This window comes from Ranitomeya imitator, chromosome 1 (assembly GCF_032444005.1).
Source record: "Ranitomeya imitator isolate aRanImi1 chromosome 1, aRanImi1.pri, whole genome shotgun sequence".
Classification (NCBI taxonomy): Eukaryota; Metazoa; Chordata; class Amphibia; order Anura; family Dendrobatidae; genus Ranitomeya; species Ranitomeya imitator.
The window spans coordinates 46,820,381-46,844,571 of NC_091282.1; the positions used below are offsets into that span (position 1 = coordinate 46,820,381).

The 24,191-nt window shown below is 41.4% G+C and overlaps 1 protein-coding gene across 3 annotated transcripts in view; it reads right to left on the bottom strand.

The window, feature by feature from the left end:
• Nucleotides 1-24,191, bottom strand: part of ATP8B1 (ATPase phospholipid transporting 8B1) — a 143,651-nt gene that overhangs the window by 84,297 nt on the left and 35,163 nt on the right. For all 3 annotated transcript variants that reach the window (XM_069746045.1, XM_069746043.1, XM_069746044.1), the window contains exons 4-7: nt 13,410-13,523; nt 9,330-9,428; nt 2,650-2,711; nt 1,893-1,965 (exon numbers count right to left, since the gene is read on the bottom strand). In XM_069746045.1, the coding sequence (XP_069602146.1) occupies nt 1,893-1,965; nt 2,650-2,711; nt 9,330-9,428; nt 13,410-13,523 (348 nt within the window). The remainder of the gene's footprint in view (nt 1-1,892; nt 1,966-2,649; nt 2,712-9,329; nt 9,429-13,409; nt 13,524-24,191) is intronic.

Below are 24,191 nucleotides of genomic sequence, written 5' to 3' on the forward strand. Positions count from 1 at the left end.
GTAGATATTCTTGTACATAGGAGCAGTATTATAGTAGTTATATTCTTATACATAGGGACAGGATTATAGTAGTTATATTCTTGTACATAGGGGCAGTATTATAGTAGTTATATTCTTGTACATAGGGGCAGTATTATAGTAGTTATATTCTTGTACATACGGGCAGTATTATAGTAGTTATATTCTTGGACATAGGAGCAGTATTGTAGTAGTTATATTCTTGTACATAGGGGCAGTATTATAGTAGTTATATTCTTGTACATAGGGGCAGTATTATAGTAGTTATATTCTTGTACATATTATAGTAGTCATATTTTTGTACATAGGAGCAGTGTTATAGTAGTCATATTCTTGTACATAGAGGGCAGTATTATAGTAGTTATATGTCTGTGCATAGGAGCAGCATTATAGTAATTATCTTCTTTTACATAGTTGATAGTATTATAGTAGCTATATTCTTGTACATAGGAGCAGTATTATAGTAGTTATATTCTTGTACATAGGAGCAGTATTATAGTAGTTATATACTTGTACATAGGGGCAGTAATATAGTAGTTATATTTCTGTACATGGGAGCAGTATTATTGTAGTTATATTCTTGTACATAGTGGGCAGTATTATAATAGTTATATTTCTGTACATGGGAGCAGTATTATAGTAGTTATATTCTTGTACATAGGGGACAGTATTATAGTAGTTATATTCTTGTACATAGGGGGCAGTATTATAGCAGTTATATTCTTGTACAAAGGGGCAGTATTATAGTAGTTATACTCTTGTATATATGATCAGTATTATAGTAGTTATATTCTTATTCATGGGGCAGTTTTATAGTAGTTATATTCTTGCACATAGAGGGCTGTATTATAGTTGTTATATTCTTGTATATAGGAGCAGTATTATAGTAGTTATATTATTGTACATAGGAGCAGTATTATAGTAGTTATATTCTTGTACATAGGAGCAGTATTACATTAGTTATATTCTTGTATATAGGAGCAGTGTTATAGTAGTTATATTATTGCACATAGGGGCAGTATTATAGTAGTTATATTCTTGTACATAGGGGCAGTATTATAGTAGTTATATTCTTGTACATAGTGGGCAGTATTATAGTAGTTATATTCTTGTACATAGAAGCAGTATTATAGTAGTTATATTCTTGTATATAGGAGCAGTATTATAGCAGCTATATTCTTGTACATAGGAGCAGTATTATAGCAGTTATATTCTTGTACATAGGGGCAGTATTATAGTAGTTATATTCTTGTACATAGGGGCAGTATTATAGCAGTTATATTCTTGTACATAGGGGCAGTATTATAGTAGTTATATTCTTGTACATAGGGGCAGTATTATAGTAGTTATATTCTTGTACATAGGAGCAGTATTATAGTAGTTATATTCTTGTACATAGGAGCAGTATTATAGCAGTTATATTCTTGTACATAGGAGCAGTATTATAGTAGTTATATTCTTGTACAAAGGGGCAGTATTATAGTAGTTATATTCTTGTACATAGGAGCAGTATTATAGTAGTTATATTCTTGTACATAGGAGCAGTATTATAATAGTTATATTCTTGTACATAGGGGCAGTATTATAGTAGTTATATTCTTGTACATAGGAGCAATATTACAGTAGTTATATTCTTGTACATAGGAGCAGTATTATAGTAGTTATATTCTTGTACATAGGGGCAGTATTATAGTAGTTATATTCTTGTACATAGGGGCAGTATTATAGTAGTTATATTCTTGTACATAGAAGCAGTATTACTGTAATTATAGTTTTATAGTATTATTGCATTATATTCCTGTCCTTAGTGGACTGTAGAAACATCATTTATGTATCACATTGTGTTGTATGTTAGGATTATTATGGATACTCACTGGAACAAATGCATCTTTTTTAATCCGCACAATGTCACCAACATGAATATCCTTCCATTTTGTGTCCTTAAAGCTTTAAAAGAAAATGAAGATTTAGGTTGAAATGATGTACATGCTGCATAATACATGTTAAAGACATTTGCTTGTATGATTAGGATGCAACATAATCTTTCATAAAAATTTTTCCAATCCAAAAATTAAATTTAGTACATTCCTTCATGTTCTGAAGATGAGATAGGCAGAGGTGTACATTGGTTCTACTGTTATTAGTCTACATACAAGGGCACGTTGTAGTTTTCCCTTCAATGCCTTTTCTATGATCCCCACCCTTTTGTTTGATTAAAATGCAGTTCCTTTGGAAAGAGGAGTCCGGCATTAGTTTTCACTAGCAACAGCTGAGGTTAGTAAATCTATGACCCTTTTTCTTTGAGGGCCCGATAGTATCCACATGATGTTCCTCTTTAGTATTCAAAGCAGTCTTTATTGGAAGTTATCCCCAATCCATCAGTCAGGAGCAGAGAGTCGCAGGAACAAATGAAAAACATCGCCAGATTCAGGAGAACAGTGGCATTTACACCAGGTAAAACATGTAAGGGAAGTGACAGGTGTTATTTAGGAAAACCAAGACAGTGAATGCTCCAGCACCTGCTCAGTGACCTCCCCAAAGTGTCCTAGGTCAGGCAATCAATCATTGCGCCCCATCCACAGCTTCTCATATGCTAAAGAATGGTAAGTGCCAGTGAGAAGGAGGCTTTACCTTCCATCTTTTATAACTTCGCACTGTCGGTTATTGATCTCATTGTCCATCCTGTGACGAGACTGGAAAAAAACAAAACAAAATGAGGGACTTTATTGTTCATGTTTTGCCAAAAGTATGTGCACCCCCGTCTCTAATTTAGTGAGTTTCACCTTCTATGCCAAATTCAGGAAAGTGCAATACTTAAGTTGGTGGGAGCCACTTGGCAATAAAATTTACCCCATCCCATCACTGAGAGTTGGACTCTGACTCTTCTCTTATCAGGCCCTCCTTGAGACCCCCATTACTATAAATACCAATACTTGAACCATGCATTTTGCCCAGTTTATTGGAAAAGTGTACCTATTAGCCCATAGACGAATATGGGCTTGACATCTTATGGAGAAAAAAGCACCTACTAGCTCTCTTGCACGAATTGATTCCTGGCTCTCCTGATCTTGTTGTAATCTACTTCTAGCTAGCTCTGATCACAGCAGTTTTATGCCTTAGATGCAGCAGTCAGTCGTGACCATGGCACCTAAGTGGTTAGACAGAGGAGAGATCTGCTTTGTCAGTGCAATGGCCCCTCTAGGATGCGATTGTGGGTTGCTAATGATTTATTATCATAGCCTTCACCTGTGTCTCCCATTATGGTAGTCTCTAGGGCTTCATTTGAGATCGCCAAATATATAACACCCTGAAATGTAGAAATATTATGATGTATTGTACCTGCAATCAAATAATTCTGGGTTAAAGTACCCTTGAGAGACTAATTATTTTAAAAAAAGCTAACCACCCCACCCCCCAATTATTATTTTTTTTGTTTTCTCCATGGAAAAATAGATAAAAAAGCAATCAAAACATCTTATAAACCCCCCAAAACAGAAGCACAAACCATAAAAGAAACAAAATGTGTATGTCATAGAAAATAGAATAAAATACAAAACTTTATTAATTCACATATTCACATAAAAAGCAAATTTTAAAGATTCTGGCTTGGCTCTTATCCTAAGTCATATTGCAAGGCTTGTTATATAGCCTACATTGACTTTTTTAGGATTGATGCCTCCAAGAGTTCTAGTCCTCTTGTTCTCTGAAGAGACAATATGCATTATTAATTTCCCAGAGTAGCATGCGTGGCCTATAGGTCTCTTTACTCTCACATGCCAAGCTTCATTGACACTCTCCGCAAGTAGAAAAGTTACCCCTTAGACCAAATTCCAGAGTCTCTCACTCAGCCAAATCAGATCTCATTCTTTGTACTGATGAGAGGCAACACCCTGAAACACCGCATCTGCAAATTGAGATTCTGGTTTGGCTTTTATCCTGTCTTATTGCAAGGATTGTTAAAGGGTCGATATTCCTGCTTCCATTAGGTGGCGCTAGAGTTCCTCTCGGAAGAGACAATTTGCATAAATAAAATAACAAAAACATACCTAGTGCTCCACTAATGGGATCTATAAAACAAAGTGGGACTATCTGAATTACCTATTGAAATGGTGCACTGCGCAGTGAAGACACACAGGGGCAGCAGGATGCAGTTATATAAAAGTGCACACAAATGGGGGGAATTAGAGATAGACCAGAAAGGGTACCAAAAATTGCAACACAAATTAGATTTTGATATCCTTAAAAGTTTTTAATTTTTTAACCATTTTCTTAACATAGAATGTAATGCTGTGTTCTATGTCGTGTACTCGTGTATGGAGTGGGGCCAAACACTGCCACTAACAGCTCCACTTGCTTCTGCGCGTTTGTCAGCTTAGGCCATGTGCACACGTTCAGTATTTTTTGCGTTTTTTTCGCTATAAAAACGCGGAAAAAAAAAACGCGAAAAAAACGCTTACCTATGCCTCCTATTATTTAAAGTGTATTCCGCATTTCTTGTGCAAATGTTGCTTTTTTTTCCGCGAAAAAATCGCATTGCGGAAAAAAAAGCAACATGTTCATTAAATTTGCGGAATTGCGGGGATTCCGCACACCAAGGAATGCATTGATCTGCTTACTTTCCGCATGGGGCTGTGCACACCATGTGGGAAGTAAGCAGATCATGTGCGGTTGGTACCCAGGGTGGAGGAGAGGAGACTCTCCTCCACGGACTGGGCACCATATAATTGGTAAAAAAAAAGAATTAAAATAAAAAACAGTCATTCTGATGGCCGCTTCTGTTCCTATAGATGGTCTGTGTGAAGGACCTGCGATGACGTCGCGGTCCTGTGATTGGCCGCATGACCGCTCACGTGACCGCGACGTCATCGAAGGACCTGCACACACACACCATCTATAGGAACGGACGCCGCTGAGGAGATCGGCTGTCTGCGGGTGAGTATAACCATTTTTTTTATTATTTTTAAACATTCTATTTTTTACTATAGATGCGGCATAGGCAGCATCTATAGTAAAAAGTTGGTCACACTTGTCAAACACTATGTTTGACAAGTGTGACCAACCTGTCAGTCAGTTTTCCAAGCGATGCTACAGATCGCTTGGAAAACTTTAGCATTCTGCAAGCTAATTTCGCTTGCAAAATGCTAAAAAAAAACGGGAAAAAAAAACGCAAAAAAAAAAAATGCGGATTTCTTGCAGAAAATTTCCGGTTTTCTTCAGGAAATTTCTGCAAGAAATCCTGACGTGTGCACATACCCTTAAGGCTATGTGCACAAGTTCAGGATTTATTGCTGAAATTTCCTGAGAAAATCCTGAGATTTTCTGCAAGAAATCTGCATGCGTTTTTTGCACGTTTTTTACCGCGTTTTTGGTGCGGTTTTTTTTTTGCAGATTTTTCCGGACATTTCCCAATGCATTATATAGTGGGAAATCCGCAAAAAATCCGCAAAATTAATGAACATGCTGCATTTTTTTACCGCGATGCGTTTTTTTTTTCACGGAAAAAAATGCATCATGTGCACAAAAATTGTGGAATTCAATAAAAATGATGGGATGCATAATGTATGCTGTTTTTTTGCGGTTTTATAGCCTTTTTATCGGGAAAAAATGCGAAAAAATCAGCAACGTGTGCACACAGCCTTAGGGCTCATCTCCACTTGTGTGAGAAAAAAACGGTCCGATTTACGGACCGAAAAAACTGATGTAACGTCTGCGCGTGCCATGCGAGTGCCATGCGAGTGTCATGCGAGTGTCATGCGATTTTTTTTATCGCAACATCCGTATGACATCCGTATTGCTGTCCGATTTTTACGCACGGGTCTCCTTTGAAAAGCCGGTAATTCAGCGCAGAGTACAGTAAAATCACACTGACAGGTTAGATGAGAGTAGATATATACACATAGAATAGGTATATATACATATATATATATGTCAGGGAGACACCTATATATATATATATTTATATTTAATGCAGCGCTAGATAGCTTTAAAGCTGGTAATTCAATTACCGGCTTTTGCTTTCTCCTTCACAAACCAGACATGATATGAGACCTGGTTTATATACAGTAAACCATCTCATATCACCATTTTTTTGCATATTCCACACTACTAATGTTAGTAGTGTGTATATGCAAAATTTGGGCGTTCTAGCTATTATATTTAAGGGTTAAATGGCGGAAAAAATTGGCGTGGGCTCCCGCACAATTTTCTCCGCCAGAGTAGTAAAGCCAGTGACTGAGGGCAGATATTAATAGCCTGGAGAGGGTCCATGGATATTGGCCCCCCCTGGCTAAAAACACCTGCCCCCAGCCACCCCAGAAAAGGCACATCTGGAAGATGCGCCTATTCTGGCACTTGTCCACTCTCTTCCCATTCCCGTGTAGCGGTGGGATATGGGGTAATGAAGGGTTAATGCCACCTTGCAATTGTAAGGTGACATTAAGCCTAATTAATAATGGAGAGGCGTCAATTATGACACCTATCCATTATTAATCCAATTGAAAGAAAGGGTTAAAAAAATACACACACACATTATTAAAAATTATTTTAATGAAATAAAAACAAAGGTTGTTGTAATTTTTTATTTAACGCCCAATCCACTCAGTGAAGACCCTCGTTCTGTGACAAAAAAAAAAATAATAAACCAACAATATACTTACCTTCCACAGATCTGTAAAGTCCAACGATGTAAATCCTTCTGAAGGGGTTAAAACATTTTGCAGCCAGGAGCTTTGCTAATGCAATGCTATTCCTCGCTGCAAAACCCCGGGGAATGAGTCTAAATATAGATCAATGAGCTATATTTAGCTTCATTTGCGGTGAGGCGCCCTCTGCTGGCTGTTCATAGATCGTGGGAACTTTCCTAGAAAGCCTGGGAGCTTTCAAGGAAAGTTCCCACGATCTATGAACAGCCAGCAGAGGGCGCCTCACCGCAAATGAAGCTAAATATAGCTCATTGATCTATATTTAGACTCATTCCCCGGGGTTTTGCAGCGAGGAATAGCATTGCATTAGGAAAGCTCCTGGCTGCAAAATGTTTTAACCCCTTCAGAAGGATTTACATCGTTGGACTTTACAGATCTGTGGAAGGTAAGTATATTGTTGGTTTATTATTTTTTTTTTGTCACAGAACGAGGGTCTTCACTGAGTGGATTGGGCGTTAAATAAAAAATTACAACAACCTTTGTTTTTATTTCATTAAAATAATTTTTAATAATGTGTGTGTGTATTTTTTTAACCCTTTCTTTCAATTGGATTAATAATGGATAGGTGTCATAATTGACGCCTCTCCATTATTAATTAGGCTTAATGTCACCTTACAATTGCAAGGTGGCATTAACCCTTCATTACCCCATATCCCACCGCTACACGGGAATGGGAAGAGAGTGGCCAAGTGCCTGAATAGGCGCATCTTCCAGATGTGCCTTTTCTGGGGTGGCTGGGGCAGGTGTTTTTAGCCAGGGGGGGGCCAATAACCATGGACCCTCTCCAGGCTATTAATATCTGCCCTCAGTCACTGGCTTTACTACTCTGGCGGAGAAAATTGTGCGGGAGCCCACGCCAATTTTTTCCGCCATTTAACCCTTAAATATAATAGCTAGAACGCCCAAATTTTGCATATACACACTACTAACATTAGTAGTGTGGAATATGCAAAAAAAATGGTGATATGAGATGGTTTACTGTATGTAAACCAGGTCTCATATCATGTCGGGTTTGTGAAGGAGAAAGCAAAAGCCGGTAATTGAATTACCAGCTTTAAAGCAATCTCGCGCTGCATTAAATATAAATATATATATATAGGTGTCTCCCTGACATATATATATGTATATATACCTATTCTATGTGTATATATCTACTCTCATCTAACCTGTCAGTGTGATTTTACTGTACTCTGCGCTGAATTGCCGGCTTTTCTAAGGACACGGGTGCGTAAAAATCGGACAGCACTCGCATGGTGCGAGTGCTGTGCGTTTTTTTTCTCGCACCCATTGACTTGCATTGGCGAGTCTCGTCCGAGAATCTCAGCAATACGCAGCATGCTGCGATTTTTTTCTCAGCCGACACAGATTTTTCTCAGTCTGAATTCGGCTGGGAAAAAATCGCAAATGGAGTGTCACATATTGATTAATATTGGTCCGAGTGCAATCCGATTTTTTATCGGATTGCACTCGTCCGTTTTCCTCACAAGTGGAGATGAGCCCTTAGGCTACTTTCACACATCAGGTTTTCACTGTCAGGCTCAATCCGGCTAAATTTCAAAAAACCGGATTCGACGAATGTTGCCACCGGATCCGTTTTTAACCCATAGACTTATATTAGTGCTGGACTGCGCCGGATGACATTGCGTTTCGTCTGTTTTTCGCCAGATCTGGCAAATATGCCGTTTCTGGTTTCTGGAAAAAAATGTCCATAGCAACGTTTTTTGTCTCCGGCGAAAAAGCCGGATCCGGCGCTTACGGCTGTTTTTTTTTTTGTCCAATAATCTAGATATGCTAGCCGGATCCGTCGAAAAAATGGATCCGTTTTTTCCAACATTCGCTGGATTGTGCCTGATGCAAAAAACCTGATGTGTGAAAGTAGCTTTACCATTTGTGGACCAACCATAGACGGCAAACATCTGGGCGGTCTGTGTTCTGCTCTGCAGTGATAGGATGTCAGACAGAGCTGCAGGAGCGGGGAGATGGCTGTCAAACAAAGCTGATCTCACCATAGAGAAGGCAGAAATGGTTTATTACCACAGCGCCTTTCCTGACGGCTGGATAAATATCACTAAACAAGTGCTGTGTGCCCAGTAATACGATGCACTAAAAGCGCACCCTCTCCTGATAAAGTGGTCATATGACCCCTAGGTGTAGGATATCAGATCCAAAACAGGGGAAATTAGGTTAAAAAAATATTAAAATAATGACATGCCGCCCAAATATCTTGTACAATCTTATAAGGGTCAAAATATGTGAAATAAATGAAAAAATAAATACATTAATGTACGAAAAAAATAGCAGTAAATTAAAAATGTAAATTGTCAAAAAAAAACCCCAAAACAAACATTTCCAATATATAAAAATAATTGGTATGAAACAAGGAAATAATTAGAAAAATTATTTCAGTTGTCTTTTGTGGTCATAAAAAAATGTGAAAAACACATATTTTGTTAATTTTCACACCAATATCACCTGATATCTGTGAAAAAAAGAAAAGAGGATGAAAATAACATAAATATAAGACCCCATGTATCAAGAATCATAAAGATGTAAAAAATGGTATTTCTACAAGACGCCAAATGAGGAGTAAATAAGATTTTTGTTTCTTACAATGTCATCTGCAAGGTCTTTGATTGCTGTGATTCCAAGAACGATGACTAGGGGGATGAACGTAGTGTACCACGAGACAGTGGATATTATAGGGATCAGCTGAAAGGAGATAAAGACATTATTATGTCAGTCTGATTCCAAAAGCTACAACAATATTTAATTTATCTTATATAGATTTTGAGTTCAAAATAGTTTTATTTTCCATGAATAGCCGAATAATGTCACTTATCTTATACTGATCCTGCATTACATCCTGTATTATACCGCAGAGCTGTACTCACTATTCTGTTGGTGCAGTCACTGTGTACATACATTACATTAATGATCCTGAGTTACATCCTCTATTATACTCCAGAGCTGCACTCACTATTCTGCTGGTGCAGTCACTGTGTACATACATTACATTACTGATCCTGAGTTACATCCTGTATTATACTCCAGAGCTGCACTCACTATTCTGCTGGTGCAGTCACTGTGTACATATATTACATTACTGATGCCGAGTTACATCCTGTATTATACTCCAGAGCTGCACTCACTATTCTGCTGCTGCAGTCACTGTGTACATACATTACATTACTGATCCTGAGTTACATCCTGTATTATACTCCAGAGCTGCACTCACTATTCTGCTGGTGCAGTCACTGTGTACATACATTACATTACTGATCCTGAGTTACCTCCTGTATTATACTCCAGAGCTGCACTCACTATTCTGCTGGTGCAGTCACTGTGTACATACATTACATTACTGATCCGGAGTTACATCCTGTATTATACTCCAGAGCTGCCTTCACTATTCTGCTGGTGCAGTCACTGTGTACATACATTACATTACTGATCCTGAGTTACATCTTGTATTATACTCCAGAGCTGCCTTCACTATTCTGCTGGTGCAGTCACTGTGTACATACATTACATTACTGATCCTGTACTGATCCTGAGTTACATCCTGTATTATACTCCAGAGCTGCACTCACTATTCTGCTGGTGCAGTTGCAGCGCCCCAGGGTCCTGGTCATTGCAGTAATATCATTCTCCTCTAGGGGGGAGTGATATTATGTTTGGAGGCAATAAAGGAGATCTCTTTACCAGGTAACACCAACATACAACACATTTCATACTCCAGTCCATCAGGGGGAGCTATGCTCCTATTTATTAGGGCACTCTTCACAATTAGGTAAAACTGGTGGTCTGGATAGGAAGTGAGGCAGATAGTAGTTGGGCTTCGACTCAGGCAGATGCTGGCTGAGCTTTGCTCAGGAAGTTGCTAGCTGAGCTTTGCTTAGGCAGTTGCTAGCTGAGCTCAGCTCAGGTAGTTGGTCCCTGACAGGGGTGGGATCCTGTCAGAGGCCCAGACAGAAGGACACGGAGCGCCTGCCCCACGTGCGGCAGTTCCTAAGAAAGGACACGAACAGAGAACTGTATTGTAGAGAGTGAGAAGAAGTCATAGCAAAAGGAGTGGAAACCAGAAGGAGTTCTGCCCTGCACAGGCTGCCTCCTTCTGAGGCGCACGATCCGGTAGCCGGAACACTGAGGGAGCAACAGTCCTTTATGCCTTGCTCCAGAGACCGGCAGGACAGCTAATTGCAAGTTACTGATCCGCCCTATACCCAGGCAGCACGGTGGCAACTTTCAAAAACCGAGGCGTGCTAGAGTCCCTGTAAAAAGCCTCAAGCCACCGGTCATACGGGTTTGTCCTATCCATCTGGGGGACAGAGAGAAACATAACATCTAGAAGATCTACAACAGTTGTGAGGACCTTATGAGAGGCTCAGCAAAAAGGTACTACAACACCTAGGTGCTAGGGGAAGGCTACTGATTTCCACTTGGATAAGGGGACTGTGGATTTGCCTCCAAACCGGCCGGACTCTGCCTGCCCCATGATCTGGTGCTCTGGACTTTGGATGCTGAAGCCTTCAGTAAAAAGGTAAAGAGACTGCACTCTTGTGTCCTCGTTCTTCACTGCTCCTCACACCATCTATACACTGGGAAGTCTTGGGGACATACTTCACCAGTGGGAAGGTATACCATCTAGCTGCTATAACATCACCCCAGTGGACCCCTTAGCAGCGTCGGTCACCCTGACCGAATACCACAGGTGGCGTCACGAACATTTTCCCCTTTAAAGACCTTTCCCTTTCACAACGGACCTCCCGAGGGCCACGGACCGGGTCAGCCACCGTGACATCCCCCTTTGAGAACCGACGGACCCGGTACCGAGTACCCCGAGCCCTTGGGGGCGATCCACAGTCACTGTGTGCATACATTACTGATCCTGTACTGATCCTGAGTTACATCCTGTATTATACTCCAGAGCTGCACTCACTATTCTGCTGGTGCAGTCACTGTGTACATACATTACATTATTGATCCTGAGTTACATCCTGTATTATACTCCAGAGCTGCACTCACTATTCTGCTGGTGCAGTCACTGTGTACATTACTGTTCCTGAGTTACATCCTGTATTATACCCCAGAGCTGCACTCCCTATTCTGCTGGTGGAGTCACTGTGTGCATACATTACATTACTGATCCTAAGTTACATCCTGTATTATACTCCAGAGCTGCACTCACTGTTCTGCTGGTGCAGTCACTGTGTACATACATTACATTACTGATCCTGAGTTACATCCTGTATTATACCCCAGAGCTGCACTCACTATTCTGCTGGTGCAGTCACTGTGTACATACATTACATTACTGATCCTGAGTTACATCCTGTATTATACCCCAGAGCTGCACTCACTATTTTGCTGGTGCAGTCACTGTGTACGTACATTACTGATCCTGAGTTACTTCCTGTATTATACCCCAGAGCTGCACTCACTATTGTGCTGGTGCAGTCACTGTGTACATACATTACATTACTGATCCTGAGTTACATCCTGAATTATACCCCAGAGCTGCACTCACTATTCTGCTGGTGCAGTCACTGTGTACATACATTACATTACTGATCCCGAGTTACATCCTGTATTATACCCCAGAGCTGCACTCACTATTTTGCTGGTGCAGTCACTGTGTACATACATTACATTACTGATCCTGAGTTACACCCTGTATTATACCCCAGAGCTGCACTCACTATTCTGCTGGTGCAGTCACTGTGTACATACATTACATTACTGATCCTGAGTTACATCCTGTATTATACCCCAGAGCTGCACTCACTATTCTGCTGGTGCAGTCACTGTGTACATACATTACATTACTGATCCTGAGTTACATCCTGTATTATACCCCAGAGCTGCACTCACTATTCTGCTGGTGCAGTCACTGTGTACATACATTACATTACTGATCCTGAGTTACATCCTGTATTATACCCCAGAGCTGCACTCACTATTCTGCTGGTGCAGTCACTGTGTACATACATTACATTACTGATCCTGAGTTACATCCTGTATTATACCCCAGAGCTGCACTCACTATTTTGCTGGTGCAGTCACTGTGTACGTACATTACATTACTGATCCTGAGTTACTTCCTGTATTATACCCCAGAGCTGCGCTCACTATTGTGCTGGTGCAGTCACTGTGTACATACATTACATTACTGATCCTGAGTTACATCCTGAATTATACCCCAGAGCTGCACTCACTATTCTGCTGGTGCAGTCACTGTGTACATACATTACATTACTGATCCCGAGTTACATCCTGTATTATACCCCAGAGCTGCACTCACTATTTTGCTGGTGCAGTCACTGTGTACATACATTACATTACTGATCCTGAGTTACACCCTGTATTATACCCCAGAGCTGCACTCACTATTTTGCTGGTGCAGTCACTGTGTACATACATTACATTACTGATCCTGAGTTACATCCTGTATTATACTCCAGAGCTGCGCTCACTATTCTGCTGGTGCAGTCACTGTGTACATACATTACATTACTGATCCCGAGTTACATCCTGTATTATTCTCCAGAGCTGCACTCACTGTTCTGTAATCCACTCAGTTTAGTTACAGCTGACATCATATGACTCCTTGTTTTCATTGGCTCAGGTATAATTGCCATCCCTACCACCCGTATATCGATACCACTGACCACTCGTCACTATTTCTCATACCTGTATTATTAGTAGGAGCAGGAAATAGGCGTTGGCGATTCTCCGGAACTGTTCGAACAAGTTTAGCGGCAGGAAGGTGAGGACGTTGTACTTGGACGTCTTGATTTCATTCGTCTGTATGAGATGAGATATGGTAATTATCATTTGTACAATTCATTGCTGATTCTCAGTATTTTTATAGTGATAGTTTTACAGGCGACAATAACATTTTACTGTAGAACGGAGAGCGGCAGCAATGTAACAGAGCCTGTCATCTCTGATTATGAAGTCTGAATCTTTGGGGGTCCTTACACCGGGTCTTCCACCACTTCCAAGTATTGAATATCCCCCTGTGCTGAGTTGCATCATTGAAGAGAACATTTAGCCAAAGATTCCCAAAGGAAATGTTCCCCTTCAGCCATCATACTTACCGAGGGTCCCATCTCCAGTGCCATCTTCTTGGCTGATCTGAAAGTCACGTTGCCTCTAGGTTGCCCTAGTCCATCTGCCCTTCGTTAGATATTACGTGTGGTTGTATTGTACCATCTATGGATATCTTTTTGAGCACTATCCCCAGGGCAGCCATTAGGACCCCATATAGATACATCTCTGGCAAGAATTAAGAGACCACTGCAAAATGTTAAGTTTGTCTGATTTTTCTCTTTATAGGTATATTTTTGAGTAAAATGTAAATTGTTCTTTTATTCTATAAACTACTGACAACATGTCTCCGAAGTTAAACCAAAAAAAGGAGTATACTGTAAATAACCTAATAAATATGCAAATATGGTTCAAGTAGTCAACTAGACCTTATACCTAAAAAACTGCTTGAACACTAGAATCAATCATAAAAACATAATACAAAAAATCAGACTCATAATAAACACAACTTTATTGAGGACGCCAATCAGAAATACACTAGACATGATAAAAATATATATATATACACAAACAATCGCTCTACATATTGCAAGATATTGCCCCCCCAAACGAAGGGCAGAGGTACCACTAACTAGATATCCTTCACAAAAAGTGTGATATAAGAAATAATTTGATCTCCACTATGGTACTATGGTAAAACTATCAATTTTATTGAACATAGTAAGTAAAAAACATATATAAAAATATGAGTTACTACATATAAGAAAGGTGCAAATCCTCAAAAGGAGGGACTATATTGCCATAGGTAAACACAAAAGACTAGGCTAGACATTAGAACACATATAACCCAATAGACCATGATAAAAAATGCCTGCATGCATGGAAGTACAATAAGTACAGATAATGTTAAACTCTCTAATATCCATATACTGGGGCATACAAAAGTGCCAGTGGCCCTTTTTAATTAAATTAAAATATGTAGTAGCTCATATTTTTATATATGTTTTTACTTACTATGTTCAATAAAATTGATAGTTTTACCATAGTACCATAGTGGAGATCAAATTATTTCTTAGATCACACTTTTTGTGAAGGATGATAAAAATATATGACAAATAATTAAAAACAAGGGGAGCAGGGCATCACATATAATATAAACATAATCTATGATAGGATATCATCATCATCACTCCCCGACGAAGTGACGTGTGAAACGCGCGTTGGAGTGGGGCGTAGAGGTGGCACCACGTATAGGATGAATCCTGGTTAGTATATCTACCTAATCTTTTCCTCCTATGGAGAAAGTTATAGATTATTATTTGCACTTTGGCACTTTGCGGTACTTGTAAACACATACTGTATATATACCGCGTTATATGTGCTGAGCACTTTTCTATTTATGTATTTTTTATATATACTTTTTCTAGCACCATCTGGATTTATTATATTCCTACCACTTTATTAATTACATTTTTGCCTATGATATTCTCCTTATCCTATCATAGATTATATTTATATTATATGTGATGCCCTGCTCCCCTTGTTTTTAATTATTTGTCATATATTTTTATCATGTCTATTGTATTTATGATTGGCGTCCTCAATAAAGTTGTGTTTATTATGAATCTGATTTTTTGTATTATGTTTTATGATTGATTCTAGTGTTCAAGCAGTTTTTTAGGTATAATGTCTCTGAAGTTCCAAGCAATACATTTTGTATTTATTTTTCTGAAAAGGAGAAATGGTCAAAATAACAAAAAAATGCATTGCTTGCAGACCTCAAATAATGCAAAGAAAACAAGTTCATAATCATTTAGAAACAACAATACTAATGTTTTAACTCCGGAAGAGTTCAGAAATCAATATTTTGTGGAATAACCATGATGTTTAAAACCCCTTCCCGACCTTTGACGCCACGTAGGCGTCATGAAAGTCGGTGCCAATCCGACCCATGACGCCTATGTGGCGTCATGGAAAGATCGCGGCCCTGCAGGCCGGGTGAAAGGGTTAACTCCCATTTCACCCGATCTGCAGGGACAGGGGGAGTGGTAGTTTAGCCCAGGGGGTGTGGCTTCACCCCCTCGTGGCTACGATCGCTCTGATTGGCTGTTGAAAGTGAAACTGCCAATCAGAGCGATTTGTAATATTTCACCTATTATAACGGGTGAAATATTACAATCCAGCCATGGCCGATGCTGAAATATCATCGGCCATGGCTGGAAATACTAATGTGCCCCCACCCCACCCCACCGATCGTCCCCCCCAGCCCTCCGATCTGGCCGGTACACTGCTCCGGCTTCCCTCCGTCCAGTGCTCCGCTCCCCCCCGTGCTCTTGTCCGCTCCCCCCGTGCTCCAATCACCCCCCCGTGCTCCAATCACCCCCCCTGCACTCCGATCCACCCCCCCCGTGCTCCATTCCAGCCCCCCTGTGCTCCGTTCCACGCCCCCCGTGCTCCGTTCCACCCCTCCCGCGCTCCGATTCCCCCCCCGTGCTCCGATCCCCCCCCGTGGTCCCCCCCCCCACCCCATCATACTTACCGATCCAGCCGGGGTCCCGTCCGTCTTCTCCCTGGGCGCCGCCATCTTCCAAAATGGCTGGCGCATGCGCAGTGCGCCCGCCGAATCTGCCGGCCGGCAGATTCGTTCCAAAGTGCATTTTGATCACTGAGATAATTATATTTCAGTGATCAAAATAAAAAAAATAATAAATGACCCCCCCCCTTTGTCACCCCCATAGGTAGGGACAATAAAAAAATAAAGAAATTTTTTTTTTTCCACTAATGTTAGAATAGGGTTAGGGGTAGGGTTAGGGGTAGGGGTAGGGTTAGGGGTAGGGTTAGGGTTAGGGGTAGGGTTAGGGGTAGGGTTAGGGGTAGGGTTAGGGGTAGGGTTAGGGTTAGGGTTAGGGCTAGGGTTAGGGTTTCGGTATGTGCACACGTATTCTGGTCCTCTGCGGATTTTTCCGCTGCGGATTTGATAAATCCGCAGTGCTAAACCGCTGCAGATTTATGGCGGATTTACCGCGGTTTTTCTGCGCATTTCACTGCGGTTTTACAACTGCGATTTTCTATTTGAGCAGTTGTAAAACCGCTGCGGAATCCGCACAAAGAAGTGACATGCTGCGGAATGTAAACCGCTGCGTTTCCGTGCAGTTTTTCCACAGCATGGGCACAGTGATTTTTGTTTCCCGTAGGTTTACATTGAACTGTAAACTCATGGGAAACTGCTGCGGATCCGCAGCGTTTTCCGCAGCGTGTGCACATACCTTTAGAATTAGGCTATGTGCACACTGTGCGGATTTGGCTGCGGATTGGCCGCTGCGGATTCGCAGCAGTGTTCCATCAGGTTTACAGTACCATGTAAACATATGAAAAACCAAATCCGCTGTGCCCATGGTGCGGAAAATACCGCGCGGAAACGCTGCGTTGTATTTTCCGCAGCATGTCAATTCTTTGTGCGGATTCCGCAGCGTTTTACACCTGTTCCTCAATAGGAATCCGCAGGTGAAATCCGCACAAAAAACACTGGAAATCCGCAGAAAATCCGCAGGTAAAACGCAGTGCCTTTTACCCGCCGATTTTTCAAAAATGGTGCGGAAATATCTCACACGAATCCGCAACGTGGGCAGATAGCCTTAGGGTTAGGGTTGGAATTAGGGTTGTGGTTAGGGTTGTGATTAGGGTTATGGCTACAGTTGGGATTAGGGTTAGGGGTGTGGGGGGGTTAGTGTTGGAGTTAGAATTGAGGGGTTACCACTGTTTAGGCACATCAGGGGTCTCCAAACGCAACATGGCGCCACCATTGATTCCAGCCAATCTCGTATTCAAAAAGTCAAATGGTGCTCCCTCACTTCCGAGCCCTGACGTGTGCCCAAACAGTGGTTTACCCCCACATATGGGGTACCAGCATACTCAGGACAAACTGCGCAACAATTACTGGGGTCCAATTTCTCCTGTTACCCTTGTGAATCAAAAAAAATGCTTGCTAAAACATAATTTTTGAGGAAAGAAAAATGATTTTTTATTTTCACGGCTCTGCGTTGTAAACGTCTGTGAAGCACTTGGGGGTTCAAAGTGCTCACCACATATCTAGATAAGTTCCTTGGGGGGTCTAGTTTCTAAAATGGGGTCACTTGTGGGGGTTTCTACTGTTTAGGCACACCAGGGGCTCTGCAAACGCAACGTGACACCCGCAGACCAATCCATCAAAGTCTGCATTTCAAAAGTCACTACTTCCCTTCTGAGCCCCGACGTGTGCCCAAACAGTAGTTTACCTCCACTCATGGGGTATCAGCGTACTCAGGAGAAACTGGACAACAACTTTTGGGGTCCAATTTCTCCTGTAACCCTTGGGAAAATAAAAAATTCTGGGCTAAATAATTATTTTTGAGGAAAGAAAACGTATTTATTATTTTCACGGCTCTGCATTATAAACTTCTATGAAGCACTTGGGGGTTCAGAGTGCTCACCACACATCTAGATAAGTTCCTTTCGGGGTCTAGTTTCCAAAATGCGGTCACTTGTGGGGGGTTTCTACTGTTAAGCCACATCAGGGGCTCTGCAAACGCAACGTGACGCCCACAGAGCATTCCATCAAAGTCTGCATTTCAAAACGTCACTACTTCACTTCCGAGCCTCGGCATGTGCCCAAACAGTGGTTTACCCCCACATATGGGGTATCAGCGTACTCAGGAGAAACTGGACAACAACTTTTGGGGTCAAATTTCTCCTGTTACCCTTGGGAAAATAAAAAATTGCAGGCTAAAAGATCATTTTTGAGAAAATAATTTTTTTTTTTTATTTTCATGGCTCTGCGTTATAAACTTCTGTGAAGCACTTGGGGGTTCAAAGTCCTCACCACACATCTAGATTAGTTCCTTTGGGGGTCTAGTTTCCAAAATGGTGTCATTTCTGGGGGATCTCCAATGTTTAGGCACACAGGGGCTCTCCAAACGTGACATGGTGTCCGCTAATGATTGGAGCTAATTTTCCATTTAAAAAGCCAAATGGCGTGCCATCCCTTCCGAGCCCTGCCGTGCGCCCAAACAGTGGTTTACCCCCACATATGGGGTATCAGCGTACTCAGGACAAACTGGACAACAATATTTGGGGTCCAATTTCTCCTATTATCCTTGGCAAAATAGGAAATTCCAGGCTAAAAAATCATTTTTGAGGAAAGAAAAATTATTTTTTATTTTCATGGCTCTGCGTTATAAACTTCTGTGAAGCACCTGGGGGTTTAAAGTGCTCAATATGCATCTAGATAAGTTCCTTGGGGGGTCTAGTTTCCAAAATGGGGTCACTTGTGGGGGAGCTCCAATGTTTAGGCACACAGGCGCTCTCCAAACGCGACATGGTGTCCGCTAACAATTGGAGCTAATTTTCCATTCAAAAAGTCAAAAGGTGCGCCTTCCCTTCCGAGCCCTGCCGTGTGCCCAAACAGTGGTTTACCCCCACATATGAGGTATCGACGTACTCGGGAGAAATTGCCCAACAAATTTTATGATCCATTTTATCCTACTGCCCATGTGAAAATGAAAAAATTGAGGCGAAAAGAATTTTTTTGTGAAAAAAAAGTACTTTTTCATTTTTACAGATCAATTTGTGAAGCACCTGAGGGTTTAAAGTGCTCACTAGGCATCTAAATAAGTTCCTTGGGGGGTCTAGTTTCCAAAATGGGGTCACTTGTGGGGGAGCGCCAATGTTTAGGCACACAGGAGCTATCCAAACGCGACATGGTGTCCGCTAACGATGGAAATAATTTTTCATTCAAAAAGTCAAATGGCGCTCCTTCCCTTCCGAGCCTTACCATGTGCCCAAACAGTGGTTTACCCCCACATGTGAGGTATTGGTGTACTCAGGAGAAATTGCCCAACACATTTTAGGATCCATTTTATCCTGTTGCCCATGTGAAAATGAAAAAATTGAGGCTAAAAGAATTTTTTTGTGAAAAAAAAGTACTTTTTCATTTTTACGGATCAATTTGTGAAGCACCTGGGGGTTCAAAGTGCTCACTATGCATCTAGATAAGTTCCTTGGGGAGTCTAGTTTCCAAAATGGGGTCACTTGTGGGGGAGCTCCAATTTTTAGGCACACGGGGGCTCTCCAAACGTGACATGGTGTCCGCTAAAGAGTGGAGCCAATTTTTGATTCAAAAAGTCAAATGGCGCTCCTTCCCTTCCAAGCCCTGCTGTGCGCCCAAACAGTGGTTTACCCCCACATATGAGGTATCAGCGTACTCAGGACAAATTGGACAACAACTTTCGTGGTTCAGTTTCTCCTTTTACCATTGGGAAAATAAAAAAATTGTTGCTAAAAGATAATTTTTGTGACTAAAAAGTTAAATGTTCATTTTTTCCTTCCATGTTGCTTCTGCTGCTGTGAAGCACCTGAAGGGTTAATAAACTTCTTGAATGTGGTTTTGAGTACCTTGAGGGGTGCAGTTTTTAGAATGGTGTCACTTTTGGGTATTTTCAGCCATATAGACCCCTCAAACTGACTTCAAATGTGAGGTGGTCCGTAAAAAAAATGGTTTTGTAAATTTCGTTGTAAAAATGACAAATCGCTGGTCAAATTTTAACCCTTATAACTTCCTAACAAAAAAAAATTTTGTTTCCAAAATTATGCTGATGTAAAGTAAACATGTGGGAAATGTTATTTATTAACTATTTTGTGTCACATATCTCTCTGGTTTAACAGAATAAAAATTCAAAATGTGAAAATTGCGAAATTTTCAAAATTTTCACCAAATTTCCGTTTTTATCACAAATAAACGCAGAATTTATTGACCTAAATTTACCACTAACATGAAGCCCAATATGTCACGAAAAAACAATCTCAGAACCGCTAGGATCCGTTGAAGCGTTCCTGAGTTATTACCTCATAAAGGGACAGTGGTCAGAATTGCAAAAAACGGCAAGGTCTTTAAGGTCAAAATAGGCTGGGTCATGAAGGGGTTAATCACAGCTTTCATGCGTCTTGGCATGCTTTCCACTAGTCTTTCACACTGCTTTTGGGTGACCTTATGCCACTCCTGGTGCAAAAATGTAAGCAGTTCTTCTTTGTTTGTTGGCTTGTGACTATCCATCATCTTCTTGATTACATTCCAGAGGTTTTCAATGGGGTTCAGGTCTGGAGATTGGGCTGCCCATGACACGGATTTGATGTGGTGGTCCTTCATCCACACCTTGATTGACCTAGCTGTGTGGCATGGTGCATTGTCCTGCTGGAAAAAAACAGTCCTCAGAGTTGGGGAACATTGTCTGAGCAGAAGGAATCAACTGTTTTTTCCAGGATAACCTTGCATGCGGCTGGATTCATACGTCCTTCGCAAATATTAACCTGCTCAATTCCAGCCTTGCTGAAGCATCCCCAAATCATCACCGATCCTCCACCAAATTTCACAGTGGGTGCAAGACACTGCGGTTTGTACGCCTCTCCAGGTCTCTGTCTAACCATTAGATAACCAGGTGTTGGGCAAAGCTGAAAATTAGACTCATCAGAGAAGATTACCTTACTCCAGTCCTCTATGGTCTTTGGCAAACTTCAGCCTGGCTCTCCTTTGCTTCTTATTGATGAAAGGCTTTTTTCTAGCTTTACATAACTTGAGTCCTGCCTCTAGGAGCCTGTTACGAACTGTTTTTGCCGTGCACTTCACCCCAGCTGCCATTTGCCATTCCTTTTGTAGATCACTTGATGTCATCCTGCGGTTGCTGAGTGATATTCGAATAAGATGACAGTCATCCCGGTCAGTGGAGAGTCATTTTCATCCTCTGCTGGTCTGTAACTTTGTTGTCCTCAATGTCTGCTGCTTGACCTTGTTGTAATTAACTGCCGTCTTAGAAATTTTAAGGATGAAGGCAACATGACGTTCACTGTGTCCCTTTGCTACTAAAGCCAGAATTGAGCCCTTTTATTCCTCACTCAAGACTTCTCTTTTCAACTCCTCTGACATGGTTAAAAGTTATTTTTTCATTCCTATTACTTTTGGGATATTACTAGCACTTGTTTTGCCATCCAGCCTGTCCTATTGCAAGAGGCTTGTGAACACCACAACAGGGTTTTTTATACTTTCCTTCGTTAAATAAGATTTGGTTCAGATGATCACCTAATCAGAAGCACATTAAGTAGAATGAGGTGTACTCTGGTTGGAATTCAACTGACACTGGAATGGAATGGCCGTCAGACACGTAGAGAAGCTGAGTTTTATAAAACTGTGCAGTGGTCTCTTAAATTTTGCCAGAGCTGTACGTGTTTAGGGTCCCATCTAATCCCCATTTTTAGTACTTGCACGCCATTGTGTGCTTTTGGTGGACATGTGGGTCAAGGGTCCTAATGACTATTTTATTCCCGTACACAAATGCCCATATTTTCTTAATTTCTGCGTTCATCACCACCATTTTGGTTGGGCTCTAGAGGAAACGGACGTTAGAGGTTTCAGAAGATGGTGCGACAGTCGGCTGACATATTGTACTAAGTGCATGACAACAGTCCCTCCTGTACGTCCCTGATGCCCACCCTACCCTTCTTCCATCTCTTGTGCAACATAGGTTGATGCTTTCAATAGATAATACATGTCTGATTTGTCACCTCAGTCTACGGATAGATGATGTCCATCTTTGGGGACAATTTTTTTGGGTTTGCTCAAATAATTTTTGCAGTTGGGTTTCATGAAAAATGTTTCACCTTTTGCCCCTGTGCTGCTCTGACTATTGCTGGCTGAAGAATGAGGTAATTGAGAATTTGTCAGTCAGCCTGCTATGATGCTTTGGCAGGAGAGTTTCGTAAATCTTTTATCTGTCTTTTTTAGCTGATTTATGGACCCAAATATGGACCAATGGAGCGAAATATTGGATAGATGTCACATGTGCATTATGCCCGACTTACAGAGCAATGATCTTTGGATTTTCTAGACATTTTCATTCATAGTCATCATAACCTCCTAGCAGAAGATCTGATGGTGCTCCTCCCCCCACTCTGATGAACCCTCAGCACCCGGGTAAAGGAATGGGTCAGAGACTAAGATAAGAGGACCCCTAAAGTGCCCCCCTCTTTACCAAAAAAGTGATGTACCCTAGGGTTGAGGCTCAAAAGAGACTGGCTAAAGCTGAAGTGTCCATCATTTGACAGATGCCGTAATGGAAATTAAACAGATAAAGGGATTCGGACACATAGACGCAAATCCAATTGAGAGCAGGGAGGAAGCAACAGCCGGGGGCGCAGGACAGAGAGGGGTGAGTGGTGTCAGTGACTGACATTGCTCACCTCCATGCCTGCACCCTGGCCGTCAATGAGCTGAATGTCTGCGGGCAGAGGAAGATGCAGGGTCGCCGCAGACATTCAGCCAAGGTACTTTTTTTTTTTTTTTTTTTGCACCAATGGCCCCCTCTCGGGGAGGCAGGAGACAGTGCCATAAGCGGATACCTACCCTGCCTACCCCTCTTCCAAGTCCTGCACCCACCTTTCATATGGGAGACACCACAGAGCCTGGCTCCTGGTACCCCCACCATACATGGGAAGCTATATAGTTATACATGGTGTTTTTTCTTATCAATGGGATATATGGAAGACTTAGACAACCAAAATGCTCTGCAAGAGGGTCTTATCTCAGTTTTAGGCTACATCCGTGTGACACTTCCATGTGGAATCTGCCTTTTTTTCTCAGACAGCACACTGATTGCACGAATTTCGTCTGTACGTTAGATGAGACTCACCCATTCAAGTCTATGGAGAAGCAAAAAAAAAAATCTGATGCCATTTGGAGCCATAGTATAGCATGTGTTTTTTACTGATAAATTGCAATTGTGTAACATGGGAAGCTGCATTCGGACTTGTAAATATGTTATGATTGCTGCTGTTTAAAAATGGATTTCACATGGATGACACGTGAGAAAAATATCATCCATGTTTTCTGCATGAAACTGGTGATTCTTTTTTATTAGCTCTTGTGAACCTATCCACAGACTTTCAATGATCCATACACACAGAGGAGTCCCATGAGCCCCACTACAAAATATGCACTGGAGCCCTAATCTGGGCCCTTGTAATAATGTCCACCGTCCTGGCCCAATCCTATAATAATGTCCCCGATCCTGGCCCATATCCTGTAATAATGTCCCCGGTACTGACCCCTTTCCTATAATAATGTCCATCGTCCTGGCCCTCATCCTGTACTAATGTCCACCGTACTGACCACCTTCCTGTAATAATGTCCCCCGTACTAGCCCCAATCCTGTAATAATGTCCCCCTTGCTGGCCACCATCCTGAAATAATGTTCCCCAAACTGGTCACCATCCTGTAATAATGTCCCCTGTCTTGGCCCCATTCTTGGAAAAATGTCCCACAGACATAATAATGTCTCCTGTCCTGGTCCGCATCCTGTAGTAGTGACCCCCATGCATTCATAATGTCCCCAGTCCTGT